The sequence below is a fragment of the Elephas maximus genome, chromosome 3 (assembly GCF_024166365.1).
Source record: "Elephas maximus indicus isolate mEleMax1 chromosome 3, mEleMax1 primary haplotype, whole genome shotgun sequence".
In the NCBI taxonomy this organism is placed as follows: Eukaryota; Metazoa; Chordata; class Mammalia; order Proboscidea; family Elephantidae; genus Elephas; species Elephas maximus.
Window position 1 is genome coordinate 85,334,903 of NC_064821.1, and position 21,488 is coordinate 85,356,390.

Below are 21,488 nucleotides of genomic sequence, written 5' to 3' on the forward strand. Positions count from 1 at the left end.
AGACAGATTTGTTCATTCTTCTGGCAGTCCATGGCATATTCAGTATTCTTTGGCAACACCATAATTCACATGCATCAATTCTTCTTTGGTTGTCCAGCTTCTTATTCATTGTCCAGCTTTCACATACATATGCGGCAACTGAAAATACCATGGCTTGGGTCAGACACACCTTAGTCCTCCAAGTGACATCGTTGCTTTTTAATTCTTTAAAGAGATCTTTTGCAGCATATTTGTCCAATGCAATACATCCTTTGGTTTCTTGACTGGTACTTACATGAGTGTTGATTGTTGGATCCAAGTAAAATAAAATCCGTGACAATGTCTATCTTTTCTCCATTTATCAGAATGTTGTTTATTGGTCCAGTTTTGAGGATTTTGTTTTCTTTATGTTGAAATGTTATCTGTACTGAAGGCTATAGTCTTTGGTCTTCATCAGTAAGTGCTTCAAGTCCTCTTCACTTTAAGCAAGTAAGATTGTATTATCTGCATATCACAGGTTGTTAATTAGTCTTCCTCCAATCCTGATGCTACACATACATACATACACACATACACACACACACATTATATTACTATGATGTATGTTGATATTTAATGCCAAGGATAATACTTGGCACATAGTAAGCATTCAATAAATGCTTGTGGAGTAAATGATACAAACCTGTGGAGAGAGATCATATCTGGTGGGGGAAGAATCAGGAATGCCTCAAGATATTTGATGATGATCTTTGAGAAGAGTCTTAGAACATGGATACTATTTGACAGGAAGATACAGATTAGGAATTCCAAATGGAGGGAACAGCATAAGCAAAGGCATCACTGAGGGGGCAGGTGGTATGTTTTGGAAATGTTCTGTTCTCTAGTGTTGAAGGGACTGAAGTCACTTGAAGGCAGAAGATGGGAGCTAAAATTGATGAAGGAGTCCCTGGCTACTAACCAAAAGGTTGGAAGTTCAAGTCCACCCAGAGGCACCTTGAAAGAAAGGCCTGGCAATCTACTTCCAAAAAATCAGCCACTGAAAATCTTTAGGAGCAGAGTTCTACTCTGACACACATGGGGTCACCATAAGTAGGAGTCAACTCAATGGCAACTGGTTCTTTTTAAGCTGGTGAAAGATCTCTAATGTCAGACTGGGGGGTATGTATGTAACTCAGCAGACAACCTGCAAGGTTTTTAAGTGGAGAAGCACTAATGCTTAAGAAAAGTAATCTGCCAGTGATACGTCTAAAAAAAAAAAAACCCGTTGCCATCAAGTCGATTCCAACTCTTAGCAACCCTTTAGGACAGAGTAGAACTGCCCCATAGAGTTTCTAAGGAGCAGCCTGGTAGATTGAAACTTCCAGCCTTTTGGTTAGCAGCTGTAGCACTTAACCTCTACGCCACCAGCGTTTCCAGTGATATGTAGTCAAGGTGATTTTAGGGGCCTTGGACATGAAGTACTTAAAAGCACGGCCTTCAGAATGAGTCAGATTTCGCTCTGCCACATATTAGCTGAGTGACTTGAGAAGAGTTGCTGAACCTAGGGAAATTTGAACTTCTTCATTGAGAAAATGACCCACCCTTCATGGTCATCGAAGGGATGAAAGGGCAGCGTATGTAAAGCACAGGGCCGTCTTGGCGCTTGGTGTTCAATAAATGATAGTAGTTATTATTGCTGTGATTAGGAATCAGTTAAGAGGCTTTTTTGATACTGAAACCAAGAAATAATTAGGTCCTAGGATAAGGCAATTAGTAGCAGGAGAAGTGGGAAAGGAAAGAGCCTTCGTGAAGGCTTAATCTACAGGACTTGTCTCTGAATGGACATAGGCAGCCAGAGATACAGAGCTCCCCAGGATGGCAACTAGGCTTAGAGGGGGGATGGCTTGGAAAAGGTGATAGAGAGAGAGAAATTAGGGTTAGGAGTGAAGTGAGCATGGACTGTGGAAAAGAGGTGGAAAGTATTGTGAGTATTCTTAGCCCATAAAGAAATTGATTCTATTTGTTTACTCATCTAACAAATACTTAGGGAGTGTTTGCTATGTCCTGGGCTCTGTGCTGGAGCCCTCGTGGCACAGTGGTTAAGAGGTCTGCTGCTAACCAAAAAGTAAGCAGTTCAGATCCACTAGCTGCTCTTTGGAAACCTTTTGAGGCTGTACTACTCTATCCTATAGGGTTGCTATGAGTCAGAATTGACTCGATGGCAACTTCGGAGTGGGGGAGCTTTGTGCTAGCTGCCAGGGATTCAGTTGGGAACCAAACACTAGGAGCCTGCCCTCCTGTGCCTTAGAGCTCAGTCAACAAGCAAACGAATGCTGTAACTGATTGTCAGATAGTGATCAATACTGAGAAAAAATAAAACTAGGAAGAGGACAGGGAGTGGTCAATGAGGAAGTTGGCATCTGAGCAGAGATTCAAACAAAGTGAAGCAGCTGGAAACGTGGATTTGGACTTTAGGAATGAGGTGAAGGCCAGAAATGAGTTTAGGAGACATTTGCATGGAGGTAAATAGAGAAGCCACATCTTAGAGCAGTTAACGTTCTACCAGTTCCAGCTGCATAGGCTTGAACACCTTACTTAGCTTCCCTGGATCCTCATTTTCTCATATTTAAACAAAGAAAGTTTCCTCAGAGGAAAGATTAATAAAATTTTAAATGTATATATATATAATGCATTTGTATATATGTATGATATAATATCCACCACACGCCTGTCAGTTTGTCATACTGTGGTGGCTTGCATATTACTATGATACTGGAAGCTTTGCCACCAGTATTTCAAATACCAGCAGGGTATTGGTCTACATTCGGCCATTTCAGGAGGTAGCATACAATCAAGAACTGACGGTATTGAAGGAAGAAGTCTAAACTGCACTGGAGGCACTGGCGAAAAACAGGACTCCGGGAATTGACAGAATACCGATTGAGATGTTTCAGCAAACAGATGCAGTGCTGGAGGTGCTCACTCATCTGTGCCAAGAAAGTTGGAAGACAGCTAGCTGGCCACCTGACTGGAAGAGATCCATATTTGTGCCTATTCCAAGGAAAGGTGGTCCAACAGAATGCAGAAATTATCAAACAATATTATTAATATCACACGCAAGTAAAATTTTGCTGAAGATCATTCAAAAGTGGTTGCAGCAATACATTGACAGGGAACTGCCAGAAATTCAAGCCAGATTCAGAAGAGGATTTGGAAGGAGGGACATCATGGCTGATGTCAGATGGATCTTGGCTGAAAGAAGAGAATACCAGAAAGATGTTTACCTGTGTCTTATTGACTATCCAAACGCATTTGACTGTATGGATCATAACAGATTATGGATAACATTATGAAGAACAGAAATTCCAGAATACTTTAATCGTGCTCATGTGGAACCTATACATAGACCAGGAGGCAGTCATTTGACCAGAACAAGGGGATAATGTGTGGTTTAAAATCAAGAAAGGTGCGCATCAGCGTTGCATCCTTTCACCATACTTATTCAATCCGTATGCTGAGCAAATAACCTGAGAGGCCGGACTATATGAAGAAAAATCAGGATTGGTGGAAGACTCATTAACAACCTGTGATACTCAGATGACACAGCCTTGCTTGCTGAAAGTGAAGAGGACTTGAAGCACTTCTGATGAAGATCAAAGACCACAGCCTTCAGTATGGATTACACCTCAACATAAAGAAAACAAAACTTCTCATAATTGAACCAGTAAGCAACATCATGATAAATGGAGAAAAGATAGACATTTCCAAGGATTTCATTTTACCTGGATCCACAATCAATGCCCACGAAGGCAGCAGTAAGGAAATCAAAGGACATGTTGCACTGGACAAATCTGCTGCAAAAGACCTCTTTAAAGTATTAAAAAGCAAAGATGTCACTTTGAGGACTAAGGTGCACCAGACCCAAGCCATGGTATTTTCAGTTGCCTGATATATATGCAAAAGCTGGACAATGAATAAGGAAGACTGAAGAAGAATTCATGCCTTTGAATTATGATGCTGGTGGAATATTTAATACACTGTGGGCTGCCAGAAGAACAAACAAGCCTGTCTTGGAAGAAATACAGCCAGAGTTCTCCTCGGAAGTGAGGATGGAGAGATTTCATCTTACATTCTTTGAACACATTATCAGGAGGGACCAGTCCCTGGAGGACACCATGCTTGGTAAATTAGAGGGTCAGCGACAAAGAGGAAGACCCTGGATGAGATGGATTGACACAGTGGCTGCCACAGTGGGCTTAAACATAACAATTGTGAGGATGGTGCGGTACCAGACAATGTTTCATTCTGTTATACGTAGGGTCACTATGAGTCGGAACTGACTCAACAGCACCTAACAACAATATAGAATGTGTGTACATATAGTGCTTAGCATTATGCCTGGCATGTAACTGCTGCTTTAATTTTAATATTTTAAGTATTTATCACTGTAATTATCTTTAGTACTATTATGTTTTTATTGAAACCTTCATATTGGGTAAACACTGAGAGATAAATACTACCAAACCCATTACCATTCAGTCGATTCTGACTCATAGCAACCCTGTAGGACAGAGTAGAGCTGACCCATAGGGTTTCCAAGGAGCAGTTGGTAGATTCAAACTGCCAGCCTTTTGGTTAGCAGCAGAGCTCTGAACTATTGCACCACCAGGGCTCCGAGAGATGATACAGAGAGAGAAAAAAAGGAGGACTCAGGACAGAATTTTGCAGTTCCTAATTTAGGGACTGATACAAGAAGAAAACCCTGCAGAGGACATTGAGAGGTATTGGTCATCCATTTGCTCATTCATTCATTCAACAAATGTCTACTGTACACCCACCTCAGGACAGGCTCCATGCTGGGTAGCTGAGATAAGTGAATCAGAAATGGACCGTCCCCTCAAGGAGCTCACTGTCTCTGGAGGAGAGCAGCAAGCCAACGTCCATTCATTCACTGAGTGCCTACCACGTGCCAGGCACTTTGTAAGTACTGGGATATAGCAGGGAAACCCTGGTAGCACAGCGGTTAAGAGCTATGGCTGCTATCCAGTAAAGGTCAGCAGTTCAAATCCACCAGGCAGTCCTTGGAAACCCTATGAGACAGTTCTGCTCTGTCAAATGGCAATGGGTTTATTTTTGGTTTGAGATACAGCAGAGTACAAAACAGAGAAGGTCCTCAGTCTGAGGGGTGCCATTCTACTTTATACAGTGTGATAAATGTGAACAGAGGGAGCCCCAGGTGCTATGGGTGCATTTAGAGAATATCAGCACCCACCCTGCCCAGGGGGATCAGAGGAGTATCTTAGTTTACTAGTTCTGTTGTAACGGAAATACTACAAGTAGTTGGCTTTAAAGAATGGAAATTTATTTGCTCACAGTTTAGGAGACTAGAAGTCTGAACGTAGGCCATCAGCTATAGGGAAGGCTCTGGGGGAATATCCTTGGCTTTTTGAGCTTCTGCAGCCCTGGTGTTCCTCAGTTCCTTGGCAGTTTTCACGTGGCATCTGTCTCCACACCCCGCCTCCTGTTTGTCTTTGCTTCTGTGTCCAATCTACCCTTTTTATAACTCAGAAATTATTAGATTTATGACAAACCCTATTCCCAAATGAGGTTATATCCACAGGTATAGGGATTAGAATTCTAACATGTATTTGGGGGGAACACAATTCAGTCCATAACAAGGTGGCTTCCCAGAGCCCCACTCTCCTTGCAGAGCAGGGGGAGTTGGCCTCATGAGGAAAAGTTAGGGCTGTCAAGGAAGAAAGCCCTCTAGGCAGAGGAAGGGAAGAATGCAGTGTTCTGGACTCCAGGAAGGCGGGTACTGCTGTCATGGATACAGACTCTAGGAAAGTCAGGAAGATGGGAATTGAGCAGCAGTGTCTGGCTTTGGTGATAAGAAAGTGCTGCTCCTCACAGGGACAGTTTCGATAAATGATACAGTAGAAGCCAAATCATAAGGAATTAAGAACTGAGTGGGTGGTAGGGGAACAGAGATGGTGTATGCAGGCCAGCCTTTCAGTAAGTTTGACTGTTAATGGAAGAAGGTAAATAGCAGGGAAAAGGAAATCTAACTTTAAAATGTCTGCTCAGGAACTGTAGGCCCTCTCAGAGGCTACTGGCAGGATCTGTGTGACCCCTTTTCTTTCCTCTGCCCTGCCACCCACCCTGCATGGTAGAAGGGCTGCCATCTTCCCCTCTTCTGCCTGAAGTACATACTGTTGTACTTGGTGCCAAGTGAGCACATGCCTCTGAGTGGTGGGTGGGAGTGGGATTTGAACTAATGATTGTTTTAAGGGGGGATCTTAAAAAAAAAAAAAAAAAAAAAATTTTTTTTTTTTTTTTTTTCTCAGGTTGAGACGCATAGTTTGATGATATTTACACGTCTCTGATTCAAAGAGGTCATGCCCTTATGTTTTTATTCCGATGAAATCATACAAAACATAGTTTTCCAAAGGGGATGTAGCACAGAAAAGCTTTTCATTCGTTCATGCTAAAAGAGCTAGACCAGCTCCATCCAGTGTACCCAGGCAGGGCACCGATTGTCTAAGTATTTATTATTCAGCTGCTAATCACTTAAAGGGAGCCCAGGTGATGTAGTGGTTAAGCACTTAACTGGTAACTAAAAGGTTGGCAGTTCAAATCCACCAGCCACTCCTTGAAAACCCTATGGGGCAGTTCTCCTCTGTCCTATAGGATCGCTGTGAGTCATAATTGGCTCAACAGCAACAGGTTTGAGTTTGTTTGTTTGCTTTTTTGGTAATCACTTAAAAGTGAATACATGGCGATGTTTAAAAACCAAAGAACCAGAGGGGACTCAAGCCCTTCTCCACATCTCAGGAGATCCCAGGAAGCATCCTCGTCTAGAAATCTCTAAGTTGAGAGTATCTGAGAGAGCTCTGAAAGCCCAAGGGCACACCAGCAGTGTGGGGACGTTACTGATTGCCACTTTGTATATTGGGTAGGTTCCTGTGGACCTGCAGAGCAATGACCCGAGTCAGTCTGAAAAACAGGAAATTCTCTGCTTGTGCTTCAGCCCTTCAGAGGAAACCCTGATTGCCAGCACCAGCAAGAACCAACTCTACAGCATCGCCATGTCCCTGACAGAGATCAGCAAGGTGAGTCTTCTCCAGCAATGCTTCCTTCTAGACCAGTCTTGCAGGGAGACTGATAACCACATGTGCGCATTTCAGTCCGAAGAAGCTCAGCACCCCCATAACAGAGCAAAAGAAACTGAAGTTTTAAGATGTCCTTATGGAAGCACTAATAAACTCTTGGTGGGATTGTGATTGCTGCCACCTCTTTTGAGGACACTGTCATTATCGATCAAATATAATTTGCACATAACCTTTTACCCGGCAATTGCATGTCAAAGAATTTAATCTACTGCTATACTTGCTCTTGTGCTGCAAGATGTATATATGAGGATATTGCTGCTTTTTTTGTTTTTGATTAACAAAGAAAGCTGATATAAATATATTACAGGCATTAAAACAAAAAAAATGACTATTAAAGACAAAGAGGGTAGTTTGTATTGGTAACAGGTTTGTTTCATCAAAAATGTATTATGGTTTTAAATTTGTGTACCCCAATACCATGGGCTCAAAATATAAAAAGCAAAATTTAGAGGCAGGGCCAAGATGGTGGAGTAGTCATACGCTTCCAGCAATCCCTCTTACAGCAGAGACCCAAAAAAACAAGTGAAGTGATTATATATACAACAAGTTAGGAGCCCCGAACATTAAAGGCAAAGTTAGGAAATTGGACTGAGCAGCAGAGGGAGGGAAAAATGGTTCAGAAGTGGCTAGCAGTTGCTGCCGCTGACTCTGCAGGAACCAGAGCCCCTCATGCACGATCCCCTGGCATGACCACAACGGGGCTGGCAGCATTCAGGATGTGAGTTCCTCAGCGAGAAACATCGAGCTGCACAGTCTACTCACGTCTCTGGAATCAGAGAAGAACAGCACTCTCAGCAACAGATATGTCCATCTAATATACCATGCCCCCAGCCCCAAGCCAGCTTCAGTGGCTTTTGATTCCCTGGGCCTGAGATAGGTCCTGCTGTGTACCCTGAACCATTCTCCAGGCCTTGGAGAAGGAATAAATTCACAATTTGGGGAAAAGATAATCTGCTGGCTCCCCTAAGCTAGGAACTCAGGGCAGAAGTGGCTCCAGTCACAAATGGTCCATAGACTTTGAATGCCTTTCACCCCTGCATGGGCCTGTGTGGGCCCATTTCAGGAGCTTAGGCCCTTGTTGGCAGACTGCAGTGGTGTATGTGCCTCAGATCTGACTTCAACTGTTTCAGCTGTGTGGTGGAGAGGTGGGTTTTTGACATTTGACACCGCTCTGCCTATTAAACAGGGTCTTCAGCTATGTACATCAGGGGCCTGATGACTGGGGAAACCACCCACGCCACCTAGTGACCCATGACAGGAGTCCAAGGATAAGTGGTGCCCCCAGTTCTTATGGCCAAAAGCATTGGGTGTCCATGGTTGGTCCATCTGCAGAACGCACCCACCTGTGTGCTGTAGGGAGCAGGGACGCACTTACCTCACATACACTTGGGGGATGGTTGTCAGCCCCCTGCCTTCCTCAGAGTACAGCCCCCTGCTGCAACCAGATACCTGTGCCTACCCCAGTCACCCCTACCCCTCTAAGGCTGTCAGATGGAGCCTGCACCACATGCTTGGTGACTGACTACCTGGACACCTGAGCTGAATCCATACAAGAAAAGTGAATAAACTCCTAGGTTCATATACCTGGTAACAGCTCTAGCCATCTGGTGACAGGATGTTAGAGCTTCAAAGGTACAGATTATCAAACTATCTCTCTCAAGCAGCCTATTTGGGCACATCAAAACAAAACAAAGCAAGAACCTAGGATACAGTAAGCAATCATAAAATAAATTAATACAATAACTTACAGATGGTTCAGAGATAACAGTCAGTATCAAATCCCATAAAGAAGCAGACAATGATTGCTTCAACAAGGTCTCAAAACAAAGAATTGAGGAATCTTCCAGATGAAGCAGTATTCCTGGAATTACCAGAGGCAGAATACAAAAGATTAATTTATAGAACTCCTCAAGAGATCAGGAAGGAGATTAGGCCAAATGCAGAACAAACCAAGGAACACACAGATAAAGCAGTGGAGGAAATTAAGAAGATTATTCAAGAGCATAATGAAAAATTTAATAGGCTGCAAGAATCCATAGACAGACAGCAATCAGAAATTCAGAAGATTAACATTAAAATTTCAGAATTAGACAACTCAATAGAAAGTCACAGGAGCAGGATTGAGGAAGTGGAAGTCAGAGTTAGTGACTTGTAAAAGATGAGAACGTTAAATCAATAAAGAGGGACTAAAAAATTTAGTCATAGATTTTTCATATAGAGAGGAAGTCAAGAGGACATAAATAAAAGTTTGGCTTAAACTTAGAAAAATAGGGGTAAATATTAAGGTAACCACAAAGGAGAATAACAATCCTACACATCAAAATAAAAAATAAATAAATACTCAGCAAACACAAAATCAGCAACAATGAAAAAGAGGAAAAGACAATATATAAAGAAAAACTATTCAGCACAAAAATTTTAGTGGAAAAAAGAAACTCAGAAACACGCAAAAAAGACATCAAAGTGACAGCTAAACTCATATCTATCCACAATTATGCTGAATGTAAATGGACTAAATGCACCAATAAAGAGACAGAGAGTGGCAGAACAGATTTAAAAACATGATCTGTCTATATACTGCCTACAAGAGACACACCTTAGACTTGAAGACACAAACTGAAACTCAAAAGATGGAACAAAATGTATCAAGCAAACAACAATCAAAAAAGAGCAGGAGCAGCAATAATAATTTCTGACAAAATAGCCTTTAAAGATAAGTGCACCACAAAGGATAAAGAAAGACACTATATAATGATTAAAGGGACAATATACCAGGAGGATATAACCATATTAAATATTTATGCACCCAACGACATGGCTTCAAGATACATAAATTCTAACAGCATTGCAAAGCAAGATAGACAGCTGCACGATAATAGTCGAAGAGTTCAACATGAAACTTTTGGTGAAGGACAGAACATCCAGAAAAAGCTCAATAAAGACACAGAAGATCTAAATGCCACAGTCAACCAACTTGACCTCATAGATGTGTACAGAACACCATACCCAACAGCAGCCAAGTATACTTTCTTTTCCAGTGCACATGGAACATTCTCCAGAATAGACTGCATATTAGGCCATAAAGCAAGCCTTAACAGAATCCAAAACATCAAAATATTACAAAGCATCTTCTCTGACCATAAAACCATAAAAGTAGTAATCAATAAGAGAAAAAACAGGAAAAAGAAATCAAACACTTGGAAACTGAACAGCGCCTTGCTCAAAAATGACTGGGTTATGGAAGAAATTAAGGACGGAATAAAGAAATTCATAGAATCCAGTGAGAATGAAAACAATTCCTATCAGAACCTTTGGAACACAGCTAAAGCAGTACTCAGAGGTCAATTTATAGCAATAAATGCACACATTAAAAAAAAGGGCCAAAATCAAAGAATTATCCCTACAACTTGAATAGAAAGAGATCAACAAAAGAAACCCTCAGTCACCAGAAGAAAGCAAACAATAAAAATTAGAGCAGAAATAAATGAAATAGAGAACAGAAAAACAATTGACAGAGTTAAAAGACCAAAAGCTGGTTCTTTTAAAAAATTAACAAAATCGATAAACCATTGGCCAAACTGACAAAAAAAAAAAAAAAAAACCGGGAGAGGAGGCAAATAACCCAAATAAGAAATGAGATGGGCAATATCACAACAGACCCAACTGAAATTAAAAGAGTCACATCAGATTACTATGCAAAATTGTACCGTAACAAATTTGAAATCGAAGAAATGGACGAATTTCTAGAGACACACTACCTGCGTAAACTAACACAAACAGAAGTAGAACAACTAAATAAACTGATAACAAAAGAAGAGATTGAAAAGATAATTTTAAAAATTCCCAACAAAAGGAAGCACTGGCCCGGACAGCTTCACGGCAGAGTTCTACCAAACTTTCAGAGAAGAGATAACACCACTATTACTAAAGGCATTTCACAGCATAGAAAAGGATGGAATACTCCCAAACTCATTCTGTGAAGCCACCATATCCCTGATGCCAACACCAGGTACAGAGACCACAAAAAAAAAGAAAATTACAAACCTATATCCCTCATGAACTTAGGTGCAAAAATCCGCAACAAAACTCTAGCCAGTAGAATTCAACAACATATCAAAAAAATAATTCACCATGACCAAGTGGGATTCATACGAGGTATGCAAGGATGGTTCAACATTAGAAAAGCAATCAATGCAATCCATCATATAAATAAAGCAAAAGACAGGAACTACATGATCTTATCAACTGATGCAGAAAAGGCATTTGACAAAGTCAAACACCCAATTCTTGATTTAAAAAAAAAAAAACTCAGCAAAATAGGAATAGAAGGGAAATTCCTCAATATAATAAAGGGCATTTATACAAAGCCAACAGCTGACATCATCCTAAATGGAGAGAGTCTGAAAACATTCCTCTTGAGAACGGGAACCAGACAAGGATGCCCTTTATCACACCACTCTTATTCAACATCGTGCTGGAGGTCCTAGCCAGGGCAATTAGGGCATCCAGAGAAATAAAGGGCATTCGGATTGGTAAGGAAGAGGTAGAAGTATCTGTTCGCAGATGACATGATCTTATACACAGAAAACCCTAAAGAATCCTCAAGAAAACTACTGAAGCTAATAGTTAAGCAGAGTATCAGGATACAAGATAAACATACAAAAATCAGTTGGATTCCTCTACACCAACAAAGAGAACATTGAAGAGGAAATCACCAAATCGATACCATTTACAGTAGCCCCCAAGAAGATAAAATACTTAGCAATAAATCTAACCAGAGATGTAAAAGACCTATACAAAAAGAACTGCAAGATACTATTGCAAGAAACCAAAAGAGGCCTAAATAAGTGGAAAAACATACTTTGTTCATGGATAGGAAGACTCAACATTGTAAAAATGTCTATTCTACCCAAAGCAATCTGTACATACAATGCAATTCTGATCCAGATTTCAACAACATTTTTTAATGAAGTGGAGAGACAAATCACCAACTTCATATAGAAGGGAAAGAGACTCTGGATAAGTAAAGCATTACTGAAAAAGAACAAAGTGGGAGCCCTCCTGTACCTGATTTTAGAAACTATTATACCATCACAGTAGTCAAAACAGCCTGGTACTGGTACAACAACAGATACATAGACCAGTGGAACAGAATTCAGAATCGAGATATAAATCCATCCACATACGAGCAGCCAATATTTGACAAAGGCCCAAAGTCTGTTAAATGGGGAAAAGACAGTCTGTTTAACAAGTGATGCTGGCATAACTGGATATCTATCTGCAAAAAACCGAAAAGACCCATACCCATGCACAAAAACTAACTCAAAATGGAACAAAGACCTAAATATAAAATTTAAAATGATAAAGATCATGGGGGAAAAAACAGGGACAACACTAAAAAAAAAGGAGCCCTAATACATGGCATAAATAGTATACAAAACATTACTAACAATGCACAAACACCAGAAGAGAAACTAGATAACTGGGAGCTCCTAAAAATCAAACACTTAGGCTCGTACAAAGACTTCACCAAGAGTAAAAAGATTATGTACAGACTAGGAAAAAATTTTTAGCTACAATAATTCCAATCAGCATCTGATCTCCAGAATCTACATGATATCACAAAAACTCAGTAACAAAAAGACAACCCAATTAAAAAATGGGCAAAGGATATGAACAGACACTTCACTAAAGATGACATTCAGGCAACTAACAGATACATGAGGAAATGCTTACCATCGTTAGCCATTAAACCAAAAAAAACCTGTTGCTGTCAAGTCGATTCTAACTCATAGCGACCCTATAGGACAGAGCAGAACTGCCCCATAGAGTTTCCAAGGAGCGCCTGGTGGATCTGAACTGCTGACCTTTAGGTTAGCAGCCGTAGCACTTAACTACTATGTCGCCAGGGTTTCCTCATTAGCCATTAGAGAAATGCAAATCAAAACTACAATGAGATACCATCTCCTTCCAACAAGGCTGACGTTAATCCAAAAAATACAAAATAATAAATGCTGGAGAGGTTGTGATGAGCCTGAAACACTTGTACACTGCTGGTAGGAATGTAAAATGGCACAACCACTTTGGAAATGCGATTTGGCACTTCCTTAAAAAAGCTAGAAATAGAACTACCATACAGTCCAGCAGCCCACTTCTTTGAATGTATCCTAGAAAAATAAGAGCTTTCACATGAGCAAATACATACACACCCATGTTCATTGCAGCACAGTTTACAATAGCAAAAAGATGGAAGCCACCAAGGTGCCCATCAATGGATGAATGGATAAATAAATTATGGTATGTTTGCACAGTGGAATACTACACAACGATAAAGAAAAACGATGAATCTGTGTAACATCTCATAACATGGAGGAATCTGGAAGGCATTATGCTAAGTGAAATTAGTTGCAAAAGGACAAATATTGTATGAGACCACTATTATAAGAACTCAAGAAATAGTTCAAACACAGAAGAAAATATTCTTTGATGGTTATGAGAGTGGGGAGGGAGTGAGAGGGGTATACACTAATTAGATAGTAAACAAGAACTGTTCAGGTGAAGGGAAAGACAACACACAATACAAGAGAGGTCAGCACAATTGGACTAAACCAAAAGCAAAGAAGTTTCCTGAATACAGCTGAAAACTTCAAAGTCCAGAGTAGCTTGGGAGAGGGTCTGGGGACGATGGTTTCAGGGGACATCTAGGTCAATTGGCATAACAAAATTTATTAAGAAAACATTCTGCATCCCACTTTGGTGAGTGGCATCTGGGGTCTTAAACACTAGCAAGCGGCCATCTAAGATGCATCGATTGGCCTCAACCCACCTGGAGCAAAGGAGAATGAAGCACACCAAAGACACAAGGCAATTATGGGCCCCGGAGACAGAAAGCGCCACATAGGCCAGAGACTACATCAGTCTGAGACCAGAAGAACTAGATGGTACCTAGGTACAACTGATGACTGCCCTGACAGGGAACACAACAGAGAATCCCTGATAGAGCAAGAGATCCATGGGATGTAGACCTCAAATTCTCATAAAAAGACCAGACTTAATGGTCTGACTGAGACTAGAAGGACCCTGGAGGTCATGTCCCCAGACCTTCTGTTAGCCCAAGACTGGAACCATTCCCAAAGCCAGCTCTTTGGACAGGGATTGGACTGGACTATAAGAAAGAAAATGATATTGATGAGGAGTTTCTTGGCTCAAGTAGACACATGAGACTATGTGGACAGCTCCTGTCTGGAGGCAAGATGAGAAGGCAGAGGGGGACAGGAGCTGGCTGAATTGACACAGGGAATACAGGGTGGAGAGAAGGAGTGTGCTGTCTCATTAGGGGGAGAGTAACTAGGAGTACATAGCAAGGTGTATATAAGTTTTTATATGAGTCTGACTTGATTTGTAAACTTTGACTTAAAGCACAATTCAAAAAAAAAAAAAAAAATCTATGGGCAGTTCTAGCCTGTCCTGCAGGGTTGCTATGAGTTGAAATTGAAAAAAAAAAAAAAACCTCGGAGATCATATAGAGCATGTACCAAAATCAGTAATAAAAAGAAAACTAGAAAATCTTTTTTTTGGAATTTAGAAAGTGCTATTGAATAATACTTGGGTCAAAGAAGAAATTATAATGAAAATTAGAAAATATACTCAGCTGAACAGTTATGAAAACTTGTAACTGTGTGATGCAGCTTATGTAGTAGTCAGAGGGATATTTTTAGCCTTGTGTGCATATATTGGAATATAAGAAAGACCATAAATATATGAGATAAGCATCTGTCTCAAGAAATTAGAAAAAAGAAATACACAATAAGCCCAAAGAAAGCTGAAGATCAGTGGGAAACAGATTCCCTTTCAATAAGTAGTATTGAGACAATTACATATCTATATGAGGAAAATGAAATTGGACTCTTACCTCACACCATACATGTATGAAAAGAAAAAACTAAAGCAAAAAGCAAATATGCTTAATAGTAAAACATCAAAAGCTCTCTCTAAAAGACTGGGAGCCTACTATCATTCACTTTTATTTGGTATTGTTCTAGAGGCCCTAGCCAGCACATGGTAAGTCAAGAAAAAGCAATAAAAGGCATAAGGACCAGAAAGGAAGAAAAAATATATCATTATCTATAGATGATATCCTTGGGTACATAGAAAATTCAAAGGAATGTATAAATAAATTATTAAAATTGATGAGAGAATTTAGGAAGTTTGCTGAATATATAATATGTAAAAATAAATTTAATCTCTATATGATCGCAATAAAAATAATTTGAAAGATATTATTTTCAATAGCATAAAAAAAGGAAATACCTAGTAGGAAATCTAACAAAAGAAAATTAGAAAACTTTTAGACATCTTAAAAAGAAGCTAAATAAATTGGAGAGATATATTATGTTCAAGCATTAGAAGACTCACAATTATAAAGATGGCATTTCTCTCCAGCAGTCTTAGTCATCAGGTTTCTTCTGTAAAGGTTTTTATTTTATTTTGTTTGAATTTGACATTTATTCTGACATTTATATGGATGTGCAAGGAGTAAAGAATGGCCAAAACAGTCCTGAAAAAGAAAAGCAAAGCAAAAGACTTATTCTATAGTTTATCAAGATTTACTTTAAAGATGTAGTAATTAAGACAGCGTTGTTTTGTACAGAATAGTGATTAAGAGCTATGGCTGCTAACCAAAAAGTTGGCAGTTTGATTCCACCAGGCACTCCTTGGAAACCATATGGGGCTGTTCTACTCTGTCCTGTAGGGTCGCTATGAGTCAGAATCAACTCAATGGAGTGGAATAGAACAGAGAGCCCAGAAACAGACCCACAAATAAATAGATGCTTGATACATGGCAGAGGTGGCAGTAAAGACCAGTGAGGAATGAGTTTCCTTTCAATAAGTAGCACTGGGATGGTTGGATATCTATATGAGAGAAATGAAATTGAACCACTGTGGAACATCATAAACCCAGTGCTGTCGAGTTGATTCCAACTCATAGTGACCCTATAGGACAGAGTAGAACTGCCCCATAGAGTTTCCAAGGAGAGCCTGGCAGATTCGAACTTCTGTCCCTTTGGTTAGCAGCCATAGCACTTAACCACTATGCCACCAGGGTTTCCACGTATAAAAATTCCAAGTGGATTAAAGACCTAAATGTGAAAAACAAAACTATAAAGCTTTTAGAAGATAATATGAGAGAATATCGTCATTACCTAGGGATAAAAAAAAAGTAAAGAATACTTTTTTTTTTTTTTAGGAGAGGATTTATTAAGTGAGATGTAAAGTGAATTAATCAAAAAGGAAAATATTGATAAAATTAAGAACTTCTGTTCATCAAAAGACAGACACGGTAGCCAGATTCCAAGATGGCCCCCGATAATCCCCACCTTCTGGCATTCACACCCTTGTATAGTCCCCTCCCATATTTTACCAGGGTTGGTCTGTGGGTCACATATGGCACAAGCAATGGTATGTTACTTCCAAGATTAGGATAAAAAAATTGAGGCTTCCATCTTGGGCACCTGCTCAGCCTTTCTCAGCTCTTTCACACTTTGGGAGAAGCTTGCTGCCATGTTGTAAGCAGCCCTATAGAAAAGCCACATGGTAATGAATTGAAACTTTCAAAGCCAGAGAGGAACTGAGGCCTTCCAACAACTGTGAGTGAGGTTCCAAGCAGATTCTCCAGCTCCAGTTGAGCCTTGAGATGAATCTCTCCACCTCCAGCTGAGCCTTGAACCCCAGTTGATAGCTTGACCAACCTTCTGAGAAACCCTAAGCCAGAAACACTAAATTCCTTTTGAAATTCTGGCCCTCAGAAACTATGTGAGATAACAAATGTTTATTGTCTTAAACTACTAAATTTTGTGGTAATTTGTTACGCAGCAATACATAGCAGACATTAAGAAAAGAGTAAAAAATTCAGGAACAGTTAATAGTGATGGCCAAACAACATGATGAACATAACTGATGTCACTTAACTGTACATGTGAAGATTCTAGAAATGGCAAGTGTTCTGTTACTTATATATTTCCCATGAGCAAAAAAATAAAAGAGTAAAAAGCAAGCCACAGAGAAAGATACTTGTAACACATATAACCCACAAAGGACTAGTATCCAGATTTTATAAAGAACGTCTATAAATCAGTCAGGCAACCAAGTCAAGTAATAGGTAAGCGGTATTAAAAAACATTTCACAAAAGAGAATTCCAAATGGTCAATTCATATAGGAAAAAATGTTCAACTCTATTAGTAATCAGTGAAATGCAAATTAGAGCCACAATGATATGTTTCAACAGAAAGCATTATACACTGATGGTGGGAGGTTAAATTGGTATGGCCATTTGGGGAATAATTTGGCATTATCTAGTTAGGCTGAATATTAACATATTAACGTACTATACGACTCAACAGTTCCAGTCCTGGGTATATACCCTAGGGAAATGTCAATATATCTGCATCAGAATATATACACAAATGTTCATAATGCGCTGTTCGTATTACCAAAATCTGAGGAGAAATGTCCACCAAAAGTAGAATGGATACATAAATTGTAATATATTCATACAATGGAATGATATACATGCAACAACATGGATGAATTTCATAAATAATCTGGGTGAAGACAACGAAGATCGTATACAGTGTGATTCTATTCATTTATAATTCAAGAAGAAGCTAAACTACTCAATATTGTTAAGATATATATATGTGATAATACTTTAAAAAAAAAAAAGACAAGAAAATGTTTATTACAACAAACCAAATCCATGGCCATCAAGTCAATTCTGACTCATAGCAACCACACAGGACAGAGTAGAACTGCTCCACAGGGCTTCCAAGGAACACCTGGTGGATTCAAACTGCTGACCTTTTGGTTAGCAGCTATAGCACTTAACCACTACACCACCAGGGTTTCCTTACAACAAACAAGACAGTGGTTATCTCTAGGGAGAGGAGAAGAACACATGAGAGGCTTTAGGGAGTTGGTAATTACTATTTCTTGACTTGGCAGTTGTTAGTGGATGTTTATTTTATAATGACTCATTAAACAGTATAAATGTTTTGTATAGAGTAGCATTGAGAGCCCAAAAATAAACCCATACATCTATGGTCAATTGATTTTTGACAAGGGTGCTAAGTCCACTCAATGGGAACAGAATAGTCGGTTTAATAAATGATACTGGGACAACTGAATGTCCACATGCAAAAGAATGAACCTGGACCCATACCTCACACCATATACAAAAATTAACTCAAAATTCATGAAGGACCTACACTTGAGGACAAAAACCATAAAACTCTTAGAAGAAAGCAGGGATAATGCTTCAGGATCTGATTTTTAACAGTGGATTTTTAGATATGACACCAAATGCATGAGCAGCAAAAGACAAAATTAGATAAATTGGACTTCATCAAAATTAAAAAATTTTGACATCAAACGACTTTATCAAGAAAGTGAAGAGACAACCTACAGAATGGGAAAAATTGGGGGAAACCATGTATCTGATAAATAAGAGCTTAATATCCAGAATATATAAAGAATACTTAAAACCTAACAAGAAGATAAACAACCCAATCAAAAAATGGGCAAAAGAATTGAATGGACATTTCACCAAAGAAGATACATAAATGGCCAATAAGCACATGAAAAGATGCTCAATGTCACTAGTCATTAGGGTAATGCAAATCAAAACCACAAGGAGATACCGCTTCACCCCCCACTAGAATGACTATGATAAAAAAAAAAAAAGGTAAGTAACAAGTGTTGGCAAGGATGTGGAGAAAATTGGAACCCGCATCCGTTGCTGGTGGGAATGCAAAATGGTACAGCTACTGTGGAAAACAGCTTGGCAGTTCCTCAAGAAATTAAACTTAGGTATGGAGCCAACATGATGCTTTAGTCAGATGCATCGTGCAGTCCCTCTGCAGCAAAGACCCAAGAAACTACAAAAGATACAAACATCAATCCTGAAACCATAAGTATCACATAAAGGGATTAAGAACTAGATCAAACACCCAATGGAAGAAGAAACTGACGGAAAACAGAATGAGGAGAGATACAGAGGGGAGGTCCCCTGCTAACACAGCACAGCATTGCAATCTTGGAGCACAGCCAGCAATGACCCTGGATAGAGAGTACGAGAAGGCAGCTTCATGGAGTTCCCAGCAGGAGACAGAGCACTTGGTAACCAGAGAAACACTCTTTCCCACCCTTCACCTTTCTGTCCCATATTCTACCACTACCCCTTCTGACAAGCCTCATCCCACTGCTGCAGGTATAGAGCTGCTGGCCTGTGCCAACCTGGGTCTGCCCTGCCCCCTCGCTCCTGCCATGACATTTTTTTCCCTTTCTTCCTTTTCTTTCTCTACCCACCTAACCCTGTTCACCACCTGTGCCACACCACACCACTGCAGGTAGACAGCTACCAGCCCACTGCCACCCTAGGTCCCCCCTGCCCCACCCACCAGCTTCCACCATGCCATTTTTTCCCCTTTCCTCCTTTTCTTTATCCCTCTCACCTAGCCCCATACCCCACCTGCACCCCTTCCCACTGGGCCTCGCTGCACCGCTGTGAGTAGAGAACTACCAGCCTGTCACTGCCCTGAGTCCCTGTCACTCCCACTCCCCCCGCCCAGCCACCCCCAACCATCCCCCAACCACCAACTCCTGTAGGGCCATTTTTCCCCCTTTCTTCCTTTTCTTTTTCCCTCCCACCTAGCCCCATGTGCCATCTCTACCCCTTCTCACTGGGCACACCGTACCACCATGGGTATAGTGCTACCAGCCTGCTGCCACCTCAGGTCCTCCTCACCCCCACCCACCAGCTGCCATCATGCTGTTACTTTTCTTTTTCCCTTTCCTTTTCTTTTTCCCTTCCACCTAGCCCCATACACCATCTCTATGCCTTCCTGCTGGGGAATCCTGCATCACTGCAGGTAGACAGCCACCACTGCCCAAAGTCCCACCTGTCAGCTCCCAACATGCCTTTTTTTTCCCCCTTTCTTCCTTTTCTTTCTCCCTCCCACCAAGCCCCATATGCCACCTTCCCCTCTTCCTGCCAGACCATGCCATACTTCCATGGCTAGAGATCCATTTGTCCGCCACTTTCTACCTCCTACTGAGCCTCTTCCCTCCTTCCCATAGGCCCCCAGGTCCACCCCACTTCCACTTACTAGCTATCCTTCTCTTTTTTTAAATCATTTTTTCCTTCCCACCACCTAGCCCCATACCCACCCACCCCCACCAGCCCTCATTGTGCCTCTAGAGCTAGAGCATCCCCAGCTCAAGCCTGCCACCACACTAGGCCCACACTGCCCCTCCCCTCCTGCCACTCAACCAGCTGTTGAACAGTGGGAAGTGGGGCTGTACCACTCCCTGTTCAACACCCCCACCTACCTGGTGAGAGGCTGTGAACACTGGCACACTGCTCAACTAACATCAGGAGGCAGACAGCGCCCACCCAGTCTGCCTTCAGCCACCTTGCCAAACCAGCATACAGCAAAGCAGGTTCAACCTGCCTGTGCTGCCCTGCCCATCCAAACAAGGTGGTGAGAGCTATAGTGCCCACAGATGAACAAGCAGCAAAGTACACCTGGCCAACCTGATCTGGCATATCAAAACAAGACAAACAATGTCTCCTTAATGTCGTGGAGACAACAGACAATATCAAAACATATAAAAAAGCAGGACAAGATGGCTCCAGCAAGTGACCAAAATAATCAGATGACCTTCTAGTAGAAGAAGAGGCAGTGGAACTACCTGATATGGAATTCAAAAGACTAATATTTAGGGCTTTCCAAGAGATTAGGAAAAAGATCAAGGAAAATAGACAAAACCAAGGAAAAAATAGACAAAATCATGGAAAACACAGACAAAACCAACAAAAACAGCTAAAATCAAGGAAAACACAGACACAGCAGTAAAAGAGTTGAGGAAAATAATACAAGAGCAAAACATCAAAAAAATTAGAAATCATACAAAAACAGCAACTAGAAGGCCAAAAGATAAACAAAATTTCAGAAATGGGCAACTCAATAGAAGGTTTTAGGAGCAAGTTTGAAACAATAGAAGACAGAATCAGCAAGACTGAAGACAAATCCATGGATGCCACTTTGTTTGAGGAAAAATCAGGAAAAAAATGAAGAAAGCCTAAGAACTATGTAAGATACAATCAAGAGCAAAAATCTGGAGTTCCAGAACAGGAAGAGAAAATGGAAAGCACAGAGAAGATTGTTGAAGATTTGTTGGCAGAAAACTTCCCAAATGTCATGAAAGATGAAAAGTCGACCATCCAAGAAGCACAGTGAACCCCATATACAATATACCCCAAAAGAAAGTCACCAAGACATATCATAATCATACTTGCC

The 21,488-nt window shown here is 40.6% G+C and overlaps 1 protein-coding gene across 3 annotated transcripts in view; it reads left to right on the forward strand.

Moving 5' to 3' along the window:
• Positions 1-21,488, forward strand: part of CFAP57 (cilia and flagella associated protein 57) — a 115,468-nt gene that overhangs the window by 14,001 nt on the left and 79,979 nt on the right. For all 3 annotated transcript variants that reach the window (XM_049879008.1, XM_049879007.1, XM_049879010.1), the window contains exon 6: positions 6,918-7,070. In XM_049879008.1, the coding sequence (XP_049734965.1) occupies positions 6,918-7,070 (153 nt within the window). The remainder of the gene's footprint in view (positions 1-6,917; positions 7,071-21,488) is intronic.